The 15455-nt window shown below is 32.8% G+C and overlaps 1 protein-coding gene across 1 annotated transcript in view; it reads left to right on the top strand.

Annotated features, from left to right (window-relative positions):
- The first annotated feature begins 1863 nt into the window (after positions 1–1863).
- The window catches only part of LOC119835260 (inositol-trisphosphate 3-kinase homolog), a 61531-nt gene continuing 47939 nt past the window's right edge, over positions 1864–15455 (top strand). The window contains exons 1-3 of the mRNA XM_038359979.1: positions 1864–3252; positions 4616–4714; positions 5622–5675. Of these exons, the coding sequence (XP_038215907.1) occupies positions 3175–3252; positions 4616–4714; positions 5622–5675 (231 nt within the window). The 5' untranslated portion in view covers positions 1864–3174. The remainder of the gene's footprint in view (positions 3253–4615; positions 4715–5621; positions 5676–15455) is intronic.

The following is a 15455-nucleotide window of genomic DNA, read 5'->3' as shown; positions in this document are numbered from 1 at the left end:
CAGTTTTTGGGTGGGGGTGTACTACTTCCCCGTGCCAAAGCGTGCGTGAAATATTGGTGACATATAATTATATATGTCACCAATATTTGCAGAAATTTATTTCTTTCGTTTGCTATCATGTTTGATGATAACTAACTGACATTTATATATTTATCGGCATAATCTATTTTTTTGCTGTTAAACTCTCTTATGCAACAATCGTAAAAATGAACGTTGCATTTGATATTTTATCCAAAATTCTATCCTCATTTAGTAAGTAACATATGTGACAATTCCATAACCACAACAATGTAATTTGTAGTAAAATGCTTTACTGATTATACAATGGTTTTTTTATTAACTTAGGTTGTGTAATTAATTCAACTCGTTCGTTCGAACTTGAACCGATTTTTGTTGTAATATAGGTTGTAGTTATATATAATAGTCTATAATAATATCATACATACTCTCTCAAAGCTTGTCACTAAAAGTGTTTTTTACATATTCAGCGGAACTCCTGGAGTTATTATCGGGTGCGCTTCTAACGGGCGATATATGCTCGGTGGTGGCGGCGAGCCGCGCTGTGTGGGCTCTTGCCGCTAATAACCATAGAGTGAGTATATTTTTTAAAACTGCATATTATATTGCACAAATCTCAACAGATGAAGACAAAATATTTAGCAATATGATATACGGATACAGAAATAAAAAAAATGAATTAATACTATTAAATAAATCAAATAACAAAGCTTTATCCTGGGAAAGTACTCTCTGGCTTTTCAAAGTAAGCTATATCTCTTCTATTTATAGGCAAAACTCGTCCTCCGAAGTGCGGGTATAACGGCGGCAGTGCAGTCCACAATCCAACGGTTGCAGAAATCCAACGATGCGGCCGCGCAGCGAGCGCTACAACTCTTAACGTATACGCACACAGTTCTACAAGCTACGTGACAAAGCCTTCACATCGTGCCTTTAAATTAAAAAATACGTTTTATATAAGTTGTTTTATTTCTTACTCTAGACATTCATTGTGCCGCACTAAATATGTTTGCTAAGCAAAATAGCTGCAGGAAAGTCATTAATCTCCGAGTTATCCAAATAGCAGAAGTCTTCGTACTTCATAACGCTTGTTAAATAGTTTCGTTACGTAACGCGTTACCTCGCTAACCTGTCTGGCTTTTTTCTCTCACGCATTAAGTAGATTAGTTTCAGTTATTATTTCTAACACTTCTGCGACGTACTAAAGCGAACATTTTTTTATTTATTATTTATAGCTGTTTCTTCGCCTGCCTACACCAAGAAATTTCTAGGAATGATGGATAGATACATAAAAAGTCAAAATATAATAAAATATAAAATACATAAAAGCGATAAAACATAACTAAGGGACAGTAAAAATGAAACAAGGCGGAGATTAATGTGCATTGTGGTCTTAGATATTGGCTTAATGGCGCATGCGACATTTGGTAGAAAATTACAGAGGTAATATTGGTGTGAAATGGGGCATGGGTTGGGGAATATCGTTCAAACATTCATTTGCATAGTACTTAAAGTTGGAAATGTTGTATCGATGTCAACGCGTAAAAAAATAAGCTTATATCACTCTCTAACCTCCTAATTAACTTCAGCTAGTTAGGTTCGTTCATTAGTATACACTGCGTTTTCCTTGTACACCAGGTTGTCTCGAAGAGATCGCTGCTTAAGCAATAAGACCGCCTGTTGTGCTCTTCATATTGCTGATTTTATTTATTTCCTGTTTGTACTCTTCTTGTAAAGGTGCACAATAAAGAGTTTCTGATTGATTGATTGATTCAGACACAAATATCATTCCGTAAAAAGTTTCATTACGAGGTGTAAGATATATTAACAAACAATTTTTTTTCACCTTTATACTTTAATTAAGGACAAGGAAAAGTAGGGATTATTTCATTACATTCATAGGCAATCATCAATTTTAATTCTACCAATGTTTACACAAGCATATTTGTCTATAATACTTCAAAGGAATGTATAATCTGGTCTTAAACTAAAATGGATGTGGAAATGTCTAGATTATCTTTTATTCCTTATAATCGATATTATCCATGGCAATACAAACTGAATGTTACTGACTCTTCTCATTTATTGTTTAAATCGTCACAAAATTTATAATGAATTATATTTAATATGGAGATTTTTTTGTAGGTATTTAATTTATCATGGAAGACAAAAACGATATTTGATTTCTAGTACGCTTTATAAAAAAGACGCTTTATATTTTTTATTTAAATGTGGACTTTTTAGTTGAGTTAGGTATTTTTTTCTAAATCATCAAGTATTTTATGGTTGCATATCGACAGTTGGCCTTTTCTCTGTATGTTTATAAGTGTGTTTCAAAAAACAAAACGTAGTAAAGTGTAGGGTAGTATTATATTATCCTTGCTTTTGGCACTGGGTAAATAAGAATAATAATTTCATAAAACCATTCCTTAAGCACATGTTGTTATTAAAGATTTAAGAATGTTTTCTATGTAACTGCTATACCCACTTTATTAAAACTTAGTCCTACCACTTCTGTGGAGCCTTTAATTATATAATATAGTTTTTGACCCTGAATTGCGTTTAATTCAAAAATAAAACATTTAAATTAAAATTTTACGCACGTTTGTAATCCGCTGTCTATACAATCGTGAATAACAGCTATCGAACTACCTTATGTAAAGTGAGTATTGACGTTCGCTTCATATAATATCGTCGGTACCTACACATAAAATTACAAAACGTATAAAATAAATTTTGACACAACGTCAGTGTGCGACGGCAAAACCGACAATATCGACACGTCGTGTTATCGTCCTGCGTCTATTTGATAAGGTTAAATATTGATAGCGCACAGCCAGTTCGGCGCACACGACGACGTTCAATACAAATTTAACGACAGGGAAGTTTGCATTACTCATTATAGCCATAAAACGATAATCCGCATATGTGCGTGCCCAGACAAGGCGTCAGTGTCTCGCTCCCCGCGGCGCCCGCGCGTGCTCGTACTGCGGCACTGTAGTCACTCCAAGTTGGCAACGCTGATCAATAAGGAACAATGAATCTTCAGAACGGCCGCGGCTGATGGCTCGGTACAATCTGAGCAATCGCGGGAATGCGTCGTCCGTCCCTTCGCGCGGTCCTCCACTAGTGTTTGTGTTGTGAATTAGAACGGATATGTCCTCGCCTCTATTCAACTTTCCGCCGGAAAGTTACTCGGCCGTTTACACCAACGACGTGACATCGAGTGCTAATGTAAGTAGGTACTAAGTATTGCAGGATAGCCTTATCGCGGACCGCGGTATGCGTGCGCGCACCGGCAAGGTCGCGACGCTGTTTATTGGTGCATTCAACTCGTGTGCAATCGGCTGCTCTGAAGAAAGCGGCGTGTCAACACATTTTAAGATGAGGTACTTAATAACGAAAGAATAGACCATACTTTTGTATGTTATGATGATTGTTTTCAATCAGATGAGACCCATACTCATTTATTTATTTATAATTGATTCGTGTAAAATATAAAATAGGTATGAGGAAAATATTGAAAGAATATAAAGTATTTTGAATTCAAAGCAATAATACCTACTCTCCAGGTAGATCAAGTGAGGTCGTTTATATGTGTAGAAAAATATGTTTATTACTGTGTTTCTTTAATAAATACAGCGAAGCTAGAACTTAAATCAATTGTTAAGCCTTCTATTGTCACAGATAACATAATACTATACCTATTATTAAGCTATGTTGCAAGTCAATGCGTATAGGCGTATTAGGGAAGTTGGGATGTAAAAGTTTACATGATTTTTATAAATTACTCAATCAATACACATCAATTTGCTTGAATACAGAGAGTAAGAGATTTGTATTAAACTCGATGTAAATCCAAAAAATACGAACCTTTTTTTAACTTAATTGCAATAAACTGCATGTTACTCTAGCAAACCTATTCATTTTAATTTGTTATTGTGCGTCAACACTTTAGTTTATTCAAATATCTGTATAAATTAGGGTATTTTTTCTTTTAAATCTAAACAGGTCATGTCAGTTAATAGAAACCGATTTACATGATAATGTTGAATTTATAAACATTAATCTATTAAATGTGGAAGTTTTTTTTCGTTAGACAGTATGATGCGAATATATCACCGTAGTCATCATCATCAACCCATATATCTTTTGCTGGGACACAGGCCTCCTATGAGAGTTCAGGCCATAATCAACCGAGCTAGCCAAGTGCGGGTTGGCAGATGTCACATGTCGTCGAATTTTTGATTCTCAGACATGCTGGTTTCCTCACGATATTTTCCTTCACTGTTTCGAGTAGTGGTTATGTTAGTCACATGTGCAGATAAATTGAAACACAGTTAGAGCGCTGGTTCTTCTATGGTTATGTATTATTTAACTAAACCGAACCAAACTTAATCCAACCTAATATCAAATGTATATTTCACAAATATTTGAAAATATGTCAATCCCATCCAAATTATAATTATTTCGCTCAGAACGAAAGAAGCAATCCCCAGAATTTAAGGTAGAAAAGAAGAAGTTCAAGCAATAAGCAAGCTAATAAGCATACACACAAATTAAATTTTAAATGATATATAAGAAAAAATATTTCCAGGTTGCATGCAAACCCATAAATGGCGGCCCATCAGATGTGTCTTCACTATCCAACGCCAGTTCTTCATCAACGTCCCTGTTCAGCTGTTTTCACTGCGCTGTAAGTATGCACTATGCATTAGATATGTGATTTCCACTTGAGAAGTCCTCCTGTATAAGAAGATAAATTAGGTATGCTCGATTATAATAGCATTCATGTTTATTTGTACAATAAACAGCTACTTAATTAACAGTAATATAGATACTTTATAAGTATGCTTCAATGAATCCTTGTTAAAAATTAAAAAAAGGAAAGGAATCTGAAAAAATTCGACTTACGTGAAGGCAATTCAATGTTGTAAAATATCTGATAGGTAAAATTGTTACGTGAATAAAAATTCACCATACTCTTTTGCCCGTAGTACGCAAAGTTCAGAGAGCAAAATATGGACCGTCTTTTCAAGTTTTCTATATAAAATTGAGATCAACGGGCTCTCGCAAGGACATGTTCACGAAAACTGAATAAATGAAAACATTTTGCCGGTGTCATATAATTATTGTAATCGTTTGGATTATGTGTGGACGCGTGAAATATGAATCGGTTGTGGCTTTGAATACGTAGAAATTATTAAATTGTTATATCACGCGCTAGATTTCATAATTTTACTGTTGAAATTGAAGCTGATTCACGTGTTGATCAATAACTAAAATAAAACACTATGTAAATTAGTGTCTATTTATTGGAAAATATAAATCTATATATATAAAATTCTCGTGTCACAGTTTTCGTTGCCATACTCCTCCGAAACGGCTTGACCGATTCCTCTGAAATTTGGTAAGCATATTGGGTAGGTCTGAGAATCGGCCAACATCTATTTTTTATCCCGATATTCCTACGGGATACGGACTTACGCGGGTGAAACCGCGGGGCGCAGCTAGTTATAATATAAATTAGTGTCTATTTATTGGAAATTAATTATTTAAAATGCCGAATTCGTTCAAAATGATAACAATAAATATAATTTTAGTTTCAGAATAGCATCAAAGTTATCAAGAAGGACAAACATTCTTCTAAAACTAAGGTAAATCTTTTTATTAACTATTTATTAACAAGCTTTTAAACGTTTCGGTTATGGCAGTCCCATGTAACGAACACCCTTACTAACTAAATACAGTTTAGACTAAACTAAGGTTTAAAATATAAAAAATATAATAAAAAAGCAAAACTAGAAGCCTGCTAGGTGAGTAAGACTTAGAATATCAACTTCGGCTTGACAAAAACATAAAAAACAACTTACCGATACTACCAATCTAGGCAGAATATTGATAAATCATGACAATTGTCTGAGGCACAGAACCATATTGCATTCATAAGTAGTCAAAACTCGCATGGAAACATCCGGCAAAATTACAATACGTTACGTGCTATCCCTCAGATACCTACGTAACTTTTTATATCATTTGACCGCGACTATGTAATAATGTCCCAATACTAAATATTTAAAATATTTATGCGGATTACATTGCGTAATATTTGGATAATACATGACTGGTGGATTATTCAATAAAAAGCCTTTGAATTATACAGATATCGTTAGTGTAATCGTTTTGTATAGTTTTGCCTATAAAGTCTACTCGTTTTTAAGTAAACATTTTTGTTATTTTTAACACACATGTTGCGAAAACTAATGCGCAGTTGTTCAATATGTTAGAATAAAGATACCATGGAAAAACATTTTATCAAACCTAGACAATAACAGGAATAATCTTGAGTTGTTTGTCTCTTGTTTTGCGTTTGTAAGTTTATACTATCATCATTCTCGATTACATTGTGTATATGTATATGTTGCATTTTCTTTTTAGATATTTATAAAGCCCTAGTCTATGATTCAATATTAAGTGCCGAATCTGTGGAGATTCCGCGAGCAAAAGCAAGGACACATTTCTATTGCGTATATATCGTTTTAAAAATTGCATATTCGTGTTTTGCTATTATTTTGCTGTCACTCACATATAACTAAAATAAGTATCAAGCTATAGACAAAATATTAAATATATTTGGTCATACTTAACTCCATACATCATTAATTCATTGTCTGCTAAACTAAACATCACAAATTTCGTCTTTTTAAATAGGACTAAAATAATAAATATGCTCGACTTTCATATAAAATTTGCAAAAGTCCTGAGCATGAGCTTGCATCGTTAGATGAGCGTTATCCAGGCCCACTCAAAATGTGTTCTTAGCGCGTATACTATAAACTTCACTTTTATGCAGTCATCGGTTTTTCAGATTTTGTGATGAGTGACCTTTCGCTTTTATTTATGTAGTTTTTTATTTATAAAATCCGATATTTTAAGTACTCCAAAAATATATATATTACACATATCAGTAATAATGTATACTGGTAAAACATACTCAAATATTAATGAATCAGATGCCCCGAATTTATTTTCCCTGTCCGCTTCGTGGAATACCCTGAACGTAAAATTTATTTACAGAGCACTTCTTGATTTTTATAATGGTGGAAATATCATTACCTATGCACAAAAAATATAAAAAAGGACACTTGTGTTAAAATACACTAGGTGATTTAAATTGGCAATAAAAAACATGTGTTTAAATTAAAAAAAACACAGGATAAAATGAAGCTGCACCGTTTAAGATTAGATCGTTATAAACAGCAAATTAAGTCGTGTAGGTCTAGATTATTATAGGTCAGAAGAGAATGAGCTGGTGGTCCGCCTGATGGTAAGCGATCCCCACCGCCCATGAACATTCGCAGAGGTTGTGCCTCTGCGGAGGCGTTGCCCGCTTTTAAGGGGTAGGGAAAAGGAAAGGATTGACGACTGGAAAGAAGGAATTTACTGGGACGGGTAAGGAAAAGGAAATGGGTCTCTGGCTCCCCCACTCACCGTACGAAACACAGTGGCATGCCACTATTTCACGCCGGTTTTCTGTAGGGGTGTGGTGTGTGGTCCCCGTTGCGAGCTCGCTCAATTCGTGCCGAAGCATGCTCGACTCCCACATACAAAAAATACTTATAATAATAAACTTAAACGCATTTCAATCTATTCAAGTCTAAGCGATCGTTTCGACACTATACAAAAAGGTTCTAGATCTGAGAGAAAATGGAAGTATTTATGAAAATTTTGTTGTCTGTAATTCATGAGTTTTTTGATTTAATTTGATATTGTGAGGTATACGCTTGTAAATTCCGGAGTGAGTGACCCGGTGGGACGGCGCGGGCGACGGATCACGTTTTTTCTCCCACTTCACTGGCGAGGGCTTGCTTTCTTTCCTCCCGATTTTGCGAGACACGTGACTGTATAATTGGAGATTAGATTATACTCGCATGGAACTGTTTACTCTAGGTTCCTCACGTTGATTGCTTGTTGTTGTCCACAAGTTTTATAATGTGAAAGTTTGAATGAATAAAATATATTTATCATAAAACAGAATAAGAAAAGTCCCTTATTCATAAACATTGTTTTTTGTGTGAGATAGGAAAACACAGTACTTCTGAATAATGTGTAAAGGGATAACAGAAATATGTAGCTGGCTTTATTCTTAATATACTTGGTTAACAAAAGCATATCTCTTTAAAAATACCCTTTCTTTCAATTGTAATTTCTGATGGAGCAGCAATTGAGCAGGCGAGTAAGCATTAAGAAATATCCGCAACATTAATTCATACGTATGATAGGCGTTCTGTGAAGCATCACTATTATATTTAATATTTATATAAAAAAGATAATTAGGCACATAGGCCTAATTATTTTTTACCTTGTTCGACTACCATAATTTTTTTACGATCATATTTTTCTTATCCAAACCATACAAATTTTATAATAAAATAGTTTTCTCTTCAACTTACAAGGTCTATACGTAACAATATGTTAAAAATTTATACTTTCATCGTTCCAAGGTAAAAGTACCATCAAAGAAATATTTCGAAATTTAGTCGTAAATCTATGAAGTAAGGGAAAATTCCGCGCTGTTTATAGATATGAAAGCTATTTGAATTTGACTTTACCTTACCATTGAAAATAAAAGCAATGAGGAGTGATGAAATATAATCTATCTCATTATAATTCTTAAGTTGACAGGACAAAAAGAAAACGAAATGGTAACAAAGACATTAATAGTAAGTAGACATCGGAGTCACGTGTATTTCGCTACTTTTTTGAGCTAAGTCAATGCTTTAAATTACTATCACTTGCTGGGAGCACGTGTTTTATGAATAAATTATAATATTTCAGGCAGTTAAGTTAAGCGTTCGCTTACTTCAGAGGTTTGGATGTCTGAGGTGAATTCATGATATGTAATTAGAAGCCACGTGAAAGTTTAAAGTTTAAAGAAATGGAAAGTGTTTCCTTCATTTATGTTCGTTTATACGCGTACCTTCCTATTTTAATACATTACCTTAGCTTTGTTTGTCAATTTTATTCTAATTGCTAAAAATGTATTAGACTCACAGTCTCTCAATTTGCAAGACCGTTTCCCAATTTCACGACATATTTTTTTAAATATGAGATTATATATATTTATATAAATATATATCAATTATAGACGGGCTTCTAATCTTTTTAAAAATTTGTGAACCGTGTAACCATATCTTGGTGGAGAATCATATTTTAATTTATTTTAAACTAATTTCTCGTCAATTTTTCCTGTTTGAAGTGAAAAAAAATCGTGATATTTGCCGAGAACCTTTGCTTGCTCTGTCATAAAAAATACATCGGCATATTTTTTGTGGGGAGATGTTATATATACCCTACCATCATCACCCTATAATCATCTGCATTTTTTCTGTGTCACTAGAAAAGAAGCTACAAGGGGGCCTCCACCGCTGGTACTAAACTCAGCTGCATATGCATTTCATAAAATTAGCCATCACTCTGATATAGATATGAAAAGATTAGTTTTTTTCAACTAATTTCGTGTCCTATGGAATTTTACTATGGAACAGGGCAGTAGATTTTAAAACAAAGTTTATATTACAAAATAGTTGACGTACTCAGGACTCACTAAGAGATCTCTTTAGAATACTGGTATCTTTACTAGGTATATATACTATGACGGCAGCGTCATAGTATATATATTTAACAACATTTTATATGTACACAATACCACCGACTTACACATAAGAGTAGGAGGGTAGACATTACTTTGTCATAAGGCACAGAAATAAAATTTAAATGCATGTTATTCGACTTTCTTAAGTAAAAAATTCATTTGTAGAACTAGGCATACGAATTACTAGGCATACATCCAAAGAGTTAAGTAGTGATAAATTTAGAACCTAAGTATATAAAAATTATTAGTTCAGAGATATTTTAATAGCATTATGGAATACTAGCTGCGCCCCGCAGTTTCACCCGCCTAAGTCCGTATAACGTAGGAATATCGGGATAAAAAGTCGTATATGTTATTCCAGTTGTCCAGCTGTCTTCCTACCAAATTTCATTGCAATCGGTTCAGTAGTATTTGCGTGAAAGAGCAACAAACACACACACATCCTTACAAGCTTTTGCATTTATACAACACAGAACTTTCGTTGCATTTTCATGGTTTCGAGTGAATACATATTACGTTAAATTGATATGATTTTAAAATTGCAACTACGGAGTTTCATCTTATGAATATTCCAAAGTGCTTCTAGTAAAAGTCTAATTGAATAAATAATTGTTTGAGTTTACCAACAACCATAACATCGATTTGCATTTAAAAACTTTTGACTTGATTTTTGTTCATGCACTGTCGTGTATTGTATGCAATGACTATTAAGAGAAAATAATAAATATTTACTTGTTCTATGTCATTTTGTTTTTATTTTATCTAGAGCCTGATGCATTTTTTTATTCTGGTTTAGGTCGGAACCATTTAGAAACCGACTCAGTTTAATGCTTCCCTACATCACAAATTGTCTGTATTTTAGCAGCGATATTTTTGTCACGGTAGGCAATATATATAATTTTTATATTCGTACGACGTCGTTCCGTCCATCTATTATCCATTTCCAATTTTGTAGAACCAGAGGATTGATTGATTGATTTTGGTATTGGGTTCCAGAGGATTGTAGGAACTTCGCAAACATAGCTTGTTTAATTTTGGATCTGTGACCAGAAAACAGTTTAATTGCTTTGAAATAAAATGAGTGAGATTACGTCGTAGAAATTCAGAATTCATCTATTCACGGTGATACAATATGTTATGTCTTCGGCGTGTATGTTTCAAATAGTTTTAAATGTTTATGAACTCTTAAGTTTTACATAAATTTCAAGGTCGTGATCACGTTTTCAATACTTACCTCAGAAAAACAACTCCACATGAGTGAAATGATAAACGTAATGTAATCGTTACATAATCCTATCAACATAATATTGATCTTGTCCCGTCTTGCGAAACCGATAAGAACCCACATAAGTACCTAGACTTCGTATAATATCTCAGGAGCAGGTAAAAACATGACGTATGTAATATCACAGATAGTATACTGTAGGTAATGTGAAAGAAACTCTAGAAAGTGCTTGGGATTTTCACGCCTTCGTTATTGAAGTTTGTTTTTGTTATGTATTATAACGTTTAATGAATAAGTTGTGAAGTCGAAGTGTGTATATTTTTTTACGTACGACTATGAATAACCATAGTAAATAAAAAATATTTAATTTATATAATTAGAGTAGCGCAATTTAATATCTTTTTATTGCATCGGGTAAATTCAGTTTTTTCGGCAGCTTAATTTTTTGTTCAAAAGTTTTTTTTTGATCTACTCAGGCTGAGCATTAAGCTTCTTATAGAAAAGCTTTCTTATACAGTCGTCTAAACATAAATTAATTATAGTCTCTCATTCATTAACTCAGTAGGTAGTATCTATAAATTGTCGTGAGGTTGTTTCTCATAACTTTTGTTGCATATTCATTACATATTATAATACATGACTACAGCTACTCATACGACAGTTTTTTCTTTCAAAATTCCGCTTCGCTTCACTTCATTGTTCACTCAATTCTATATAAATACTATCATGTAAATAATATCAAATACTATAACGTTTGTCATGAATGTAGATTTACTCAATTAAGATGCAAAATATTGCCACTTAGGTTAAATAATTTGGCGGAAAGCTCACCCCCGTGGAATAACACGAGGTTTACTTTTTTTCTAAATAATAGGCGAAAGAAGATTGTATGTTTAAAATAAGAATAGACCTTGACAATCTAATAAACAATTGATGTTTCAAAATCATTATAATGTGTTAAATTAAGAATTTTAATTAGGTAGCATTCATGAAATTTGGGTAGATATTGTAGATATTATTTAGATTACATTTATGTATTGTATTTATATCTTTGTGAACGGTTAGTTTGGCCGAATAGAGTGTTCTTGTAAGTGACTGGCGTACAATATACATAATAAAATTCACGTGTACGATATAACACGGGTGTAACATGAGGGTTATGTTTACCATATTTTTAATGTTATCTTACTGAGGTACGGACTAGTGAGCCAAGTGCCGTAGGTAGGCAGGAATCGATAGTATGTAACTAGTTACATATATCTTAGTTATTACAAAATGTGTTTACAAAAGCTTTTAAAAGAAATTTAAGTTGATTTTTTTATTCAAATGTCGGTGAAACTACTGAAATGTTATGTGTATTGGCGTAAAATAAATATATGGAAACTGCGGCATAACTTGTGACTCCAAATAACACCAAATGCATTTCGTTAGTACAACCGCTTCCAAAAAAGGAGGTGATAACATCTTTAATTTATTGGACTGCATTTTTCCAAATTCCAAATATTACGGAATTATGACACTTTTTTTTTGTTAAATTTGGTGCCTACTATGAGGTCTCATTTAATTGTGTTCTAGTTCTGATATATAACGTAGTTTAATTTTGCTAAAAATAATAATTGTAAGTCATTATGTGTCTACTATTTACTCGCAAAATAAAATACTTAGATTCGTATAAAAGTTACAGTAGGTACTCACATACCTACAGTTCAGTTTATTAAATTTATGTCTACCTATAATCTACATACAGGCTGTTCAAGAATTGAAATCGGTTAAAAAAGCTATGTATATTTATGATAATAATTATCATTTATTACCTACAATATTTTTAGTCCGTATTATTTTAGTCTTTTTTTAACACCATTTCGCACAGTTCGACTAAACGAAAAAAAAGTTGATCTCATTGTTGGTCATTATAAATTCTACTCGGTAATTTAATACTAATTTTTTATTTTAATTACCTATGAATTCATAAATACAAGAGTAATTTGAATTTTATCATTGATAAAAAATTATACGTAGATGTAGGTAACATGACATCTTTATATATAAAATTCTCGTGTCACAGTTTTCGTTGCCATACTCCTCCGAAACGGCTTGACCGATTCCTCTGAAATTTGGTAAGCATATTGGGTAGGTCTGAGAATCGGCTAACATCTATTTTTTATCCCGATATTCCTATGGGATACGGACTTACGCGGGTGAAACCGCGGGGCGCAGCTAGTATTAATATACTATTCAGCTTCAACATTGATTGTAATTATAACAACTACACGCTTGATTTTATGACAGAATACGTTGTACGAAAAACATGTTTTAACCAATTTAAAAATAGATGCGGATGGCCTGATAATTATTTATTAAGTTACGTTACTATTCATTCGATCTGACCGGCAAATATAAATTACATTTACTCTGGTAGCTAACTCATTCCTAACATTATAAAATTAAACATTATGTTTTGTCATTATTTTCAAAATTATAATGACGTTGCTAGATATTTTTTTATAGCTTATAGTAAACCTGTTTATATCAAACATAATGTTGAGAATAAAGAACTTTTAACCAAATTATATTATTACTTCTTCCATTGCAATTCAAACTTTCATTGATTTATATACTTTTAAAATATTTATTACTTTTATAAGTCAGTCACGTGAGTTGTATAATTATAAACATGTACGGTGCTTCGTGACTTATTTAGTACATATTCGAGTACCTACTTAATTTGTAAATTCGTTACTGTTGCGTCGTACGGAGTAAGGAAGCAGCAAGCGAGAAGTTCGCATGTACATAATACGATGTAAAGGGTATTTCGGTTCAGATAAGCAGGCAGGAGGCAAGCCGGTATAGCCGGCAGAGGTCAGTATTGACGTCAATGTATCACGTGATCGTGTACTAATACCTACCGGACAAGGATAGGCGCGCATCGTTGCTACTTGCCACAAGTCGCAAGTGCCGAGTGCTGCGCAACGCGCATGGGCGCCGCACGTGGTGGCTGCAAGTTAAAGGCTGCAGCCCCCATACTTGAAAAGCACAAAGCCTTGAGTCGTCATTCCTAAAATGATCATACCTAGTTCAATCATCCAAAGTCATGTAGAAGCTACAGCTTTCTTATTAATGCGTTTTGAATCAATAAATTTGTTTATTAGTTCTTTGTTATACATTAATTTTAAATATATATCATATTATGTAGGTAGTTACACAGATTTGTGTTAAACAATTGTGTTAAAACTCTTGTAGGAATTATCTTAATCTGTCCAGAGATTTGAATATAATCCTATAATAATAAGAACATTAATTTTTTATGTCACTATTAACATTTTTATTTTGTGCATTCATAAACCAAAAAACAAATGCCCTTGTGTAAAGGAATTTATTTATCCTATTGTTATCGTAAAGCAAATGTTTTCAATGCAGCGTATTAATGAAACTAAATGGTCAGGCGTTATTAAATTGCATACTACTCATGACAGTACTACAGTTTCACATTTGATATCTGATGTTTGAGAAAATGTAGCATAAATTTATTTAATTTTGGTGTTTATTTAATTACTGTTAACGTGTTTTGATAACGATATTTTCTATTGTATCTATCTCAGATTATAAAAGAAAAGACTTTTCTGAGGATGTGTGAAACTTGCTCATTAACCTGATAATGAGATGCTCAGTACAGAAACAAAATGTATAATATGTATTGTAATTAATTATTTATTTTCTGAACTAACTAAAAAAAGAACTGGGGAAAACAACTATTTTAAACATTTTATAATGATTAATATACGTTTCTCGTGAAGTTTATGTCATCGGCCAAGCACCAGTAATTGGATTTGATGGAGCAGAATCATATAAAGAAGAATAAGTTTTCATTTTTCTCTCCGTTTCAACTTTCAATAACCAAAATTTTATTGACATTATGCCAAGTCTGAGTCTAAGACTATTGACGTGGCCATGGAGATAGTTAGTTGCTAGCTATGTTTTTTAACGCTCTCTTAAAGAACAATATTAATCTTTAAGACGTTCCCAGGGTCTGCGCGAATGCGACCATTACCTTTGTATTTTAGATAGGTGTAGTAGACTACATTTTAAGCCCTAATTTGTTTGTGTACGCCGTGGGTCAAATGCCCGAACAAAATGCGCAATGACCTTTGGTAAAGAAAACGAATACGACAACGTTTCCAAATTAAATTTCAGTTGCTATTTCTATGTATATATTCGCCACATTAAAATACAAACGTGACAAATTTAAAATATAAATGTTTATGATATTAATACACATATTGTGATTTACATTTTTATATTTAGTTATTTGTGAGTTAAATACAAATTTAAAAATCGGCATGTTATTTGCGTTAGCAAATTTTCTGCATAGGCTCTTTTGAAATTGTAATATCTTATAGAAAAAGCACTTGTATTTTGAATTTGGAAACAATGTAAATAAAAAAAAAAATTTGTGACGGTAATTTACTTGTATTACACCTCTTTCATTGACCTAGTCTTGCCATAAATATTGTAATAAAGAAAAAAGAAAATTGTTAACTGCAAATAACATTTATTACT

The sequence above is a fragment of the Zerene cesonia genome, chromosome 20 (genome assembly GCF_012273895.1).
Source record: "Zerene cesonia ecotype Mississippi chromosome 20, Zerene_cesonia_1.1, whole genome shotgun sequence".
NCBI classification, from domain to species: domain Eukaryota; kingdom Metazoa; phylum Arthropoda; class Insecta; order Lepidoptera; family Pieridae; genus Zerene; species Zerene cesonia.
This window is presented reverse-complemented; position numbering and strand designations above follow the sequence as displayed.